The sequence below is a fragment of the Hordeum vulgare genome, chromosome 4H, assembly GCF_904849725.1.
Source record: "Hordeum vulgare subsp. vulgare chromosome 4H, MorexV3_pseudomolecules_assembly, whole genome shotgun sequence".
Taxonomy (NCBI): Eukaryota; Viridiplantae; Streptophyta; class Magnoliopsida; order Poales; family Poaceae; genus Hordeum; species Hordeum vulgare.
The window spans coordinates 488,543,827-488,546,867 of record NC_058521.1 but is presented as its reverse complement, the minus strand read 5'-3'; the positions used below and the strand labels follow the sequence as shown (position 1 = coordinate 488,546,867).

At 56.4% G+C, this 3,041-nt stretch overlaps 1 protein-coding gene across 1 annotated transcript; it reads left to right on the top strand.

The window, feature by feature from the left end:
- Window positions 1-455: 455 nt before the first annotated feature.
- LOC123446671 (protein NODULATION SIGNALING PATHWAY 2-like) lies at window positions 456-2,802 on the top strand. The gene has a single exon (XM_045123230.1). The coding sequence runs from the start codon at window positions 565-567 to the stop codon at window positions 2,410-2,412; it is 1,848 nt and encodes a 615-aa protein (XP_044979165.1). The 5' UTR covers window positions 456-564; the 3' UTR covers window positions 2,413-2,802.
- The last annotated feature ends 239 nt before the right edge of the window (window positions 2,803-3,041 follow it).

The following is a 3,041-nucleotide window of genomic DNA, read 5'->3' as shown; positions in this document are numbered from 1 at the left end:
TTTAGTTAACAAGCATGTCAAATTTGACTCAATTTATTTTTTGCCAAGAAATTGTCGTGCTTGCAAACTTAATTTGCCACCCTGACGCCAATATAAATTGCCATACAAAATGTTTGATTTGCCATGCCTAATTTTTTAGCATTTTTGTTTCTTTTATCATTAGCCATTATCTTCTTCTTTTTAAAATCTTATAGTATGCAAATCTAATAAGATTCCTGGCGAGTTATTAAGAAAACCAGATTCTCATTATTTTTTCCTTTGCAAAAAAGAGAAGATTCTCTCTCTCTCTTACAACGATTCTCATTCTCCGGCTCAAAAAAAAGTTTGTTTCTCATTCTCTTCCTGCTTAATGCAATCGGTATTTTTTTTTTGAGGGGAACTTAATGCAATCAGTAGAGTGCTTGCCTCGTTGCTGGAAAAAGAATTGATGATCCATGTGATTTAACGAGAAAAACAAAGTCCGCCCATGGTGCCCAATATTTTAGGCCCAGTTGGGATGGTAGAACCTGCTGCTGGAGCCAGCTCCAGTTTTGTTCGCCGAATGCCGAGTCCCGGCGCCCAGGGATGGCTATAAATAAGCGAGCTCCCGTGTCCTTGTGTACTTGTAAAATCTGTGCTCCCTGCCCACCGCTCTCCCCTCGGTTCCCACGCGCCAAAACATTCCAACGTGGAGACAAGAAGCAGCATAGCGTGACAACGAGGGAGGGAGCCATGGACGTGACCATGGAGGACGTGGTGGGGGATCTCGAGATCTCCGGCTATAGTTCCACTTCCATCTCCGCTTCCCCGTCCTCCTCCCTTGACGACGGCATGGGGCTGTACGGGTGGAATGCGCTCTCCCCGGTCGCCGACTGGGGCATGTTCTGCTCTGACGACGGCGGCCACGACCTCCACGGCCTGATCGAGTCCATGCTCTGCGATGACACTCTCATCGGCACGCCCGAGCCCGACGAGCACCCAGACCCAGCCATGTTCACGGACGGCCCCTGCTACTCCAACGGCTCCGACCCGAGCAGCACCACCACGACGAACCCGGGCACGCCCGTGCAGCACGACGACGACCTGCCGCAGGACTGCAATCCCGAGAAGGGACTCCGGCTGCTTCACCTGCTCATGGCCGCCGCCGAGGCGCTCTCCGGCCCGCACAAGAGCCGGGAGCTGGCACGGGTGATATTGGTTCGGCTCAAGGAGATGGTCTCCAGCACCAGCGGCAACGCTGCCGCGTCCAACATGGAGCGCCTCGCCGCCCACTTCACCGACGCGCTCCAGGGGCTCCTCGATGGGTCCCACTCCGTCGCTGGGACCAGCAGGCAGGCCGCATCCCACCACCACAGCACCGGCGACGTGTTGACGGCATTCCAGATGCTCCAGGACATGTCGCCCTACATGAAGTTCGGCCACTTCACCGCGAACCAGGCGATCCTGGAGGCGGTGGCGGGCGACCGGCGCGTCCACATCGTGGACTACGACCTCGCCGAGGGCATCCAGTGGGCGTCCCTGATGCAGGCTATGACATCACGACCCGATGGCGTGTCGCCTCCGCACCTGCGTATCACCGCCATCACGCGGAGTGGCGGGGGCGGCGCGCGGGCAGTCCAGGAGGCCGGACGGCGCCTCGCGGCCTTCGCGGGGTCCATCGGGCAGCCCTTCTCGTTCGGACATTGCCGTCTGGACTCGGACGAGAGGTTCCGGCCGGCGACCGTCAGGATGGTCAAGGGGGAGACGCTCGTGGCCAACTGCATACTCCACCAAGCCGCGGCGACGACCACCGTCAGACGGCCCACCGGCTCGGTGGCGTCCTTCTTGACCGGCATGGCCTCTCTCGGGGCCAAGGTGGTGACGGTGGTGGAGGAGGAAGGGGAAGCGGAGAAGAACGAGGAGGAGGCGAGCGACGCCGCGGCGGGAGGCTTCGTGGGCCGGTTCATGGAGGAGCTACACCGGTATTCAGCGGTGTGGGACTCGCTGGAGGCCGGGTTCCCGACGCAGAGCCGGGTGCGCGGCCTCGTGGAGCGGGTCATCCTCGCCCCCAACATCGCCGGCGCCGTCAGCCGCGCGTACCGAGGGGCAGACGGCGAGGGTAGGCGCGGGTGGGGCGAGTGGATGCGCGGGAGCGGCTTCGAGATGGTGCCGCTGAGCTGCTTCAACCACAGCCAGGCCAGGCTGCTCCTCGGGCTCTTCAACGACGGGTACACGGTGGAGGAGACGAGACCCAACAAGATCGTGCTCGGCTGGAAGGCCCGGCGGCTGCTGTCGGCCTCCGTGTGGGCGCCGCCGCCACTGTCGGTGCCATCGTCGCCGGCAGAAGGGGTGTGCCAGCCCATGGGGATGGCGCCGGCCAGCGGCGGCTTTGGCCGGACGGAGTACGACTACGTTGACTCGTTCCTTGTGGAACCTGCTTACGCGCTAGTCTGAATTCTGAACTTTTGCAAGCAGGTTTTGCCTAGTCGATCATAGTTGGGGTAGTCAGCTTTAGCTCGAATCGCCGTGTGAAATATCCAGATGTAAAAAATCTAGTTGCTATGTTAGGGTAGTTCCCGTTCGTGTGTCGGAAACTGTCAATTGCAAGACGTTGAGAGTTGCTAAATCTAGGCCCAATCTACTCCTACTGATTGGCCTATGACGTATCAGTAGAAATCTGAGTTAGAACATACGGAGTATCAGTGAAAGTCAGTTCTGATCTGTGATCCGAATGTGACTGGCTGTGACTGTGATGTAGAAACATAATATGGCTGACTGAATCCTATCCAGGGAAGATCACGCTGTAACTCCTTAAGCTTGCTTGGTGTTCTCACTTGCCTTGGCTGACAGAGTTTTATCCTGAGAAAATCAGAGACAGGGACGATGATCCTTTCGTTTTCGTTGTCTGCATTAATTGCTCATCACTTCACACAGAAACTGCACGCCAAGCAATCCCAAGGTCACCAGAAATTGACTTAGACCTGACAATATATATACACAAGCAACATTTAAATAACAAAACTATTTAAACATAGAACATTTTGTCTGGTGACCAACTTTTTGGCCTGCAGATGAGTTTCCAT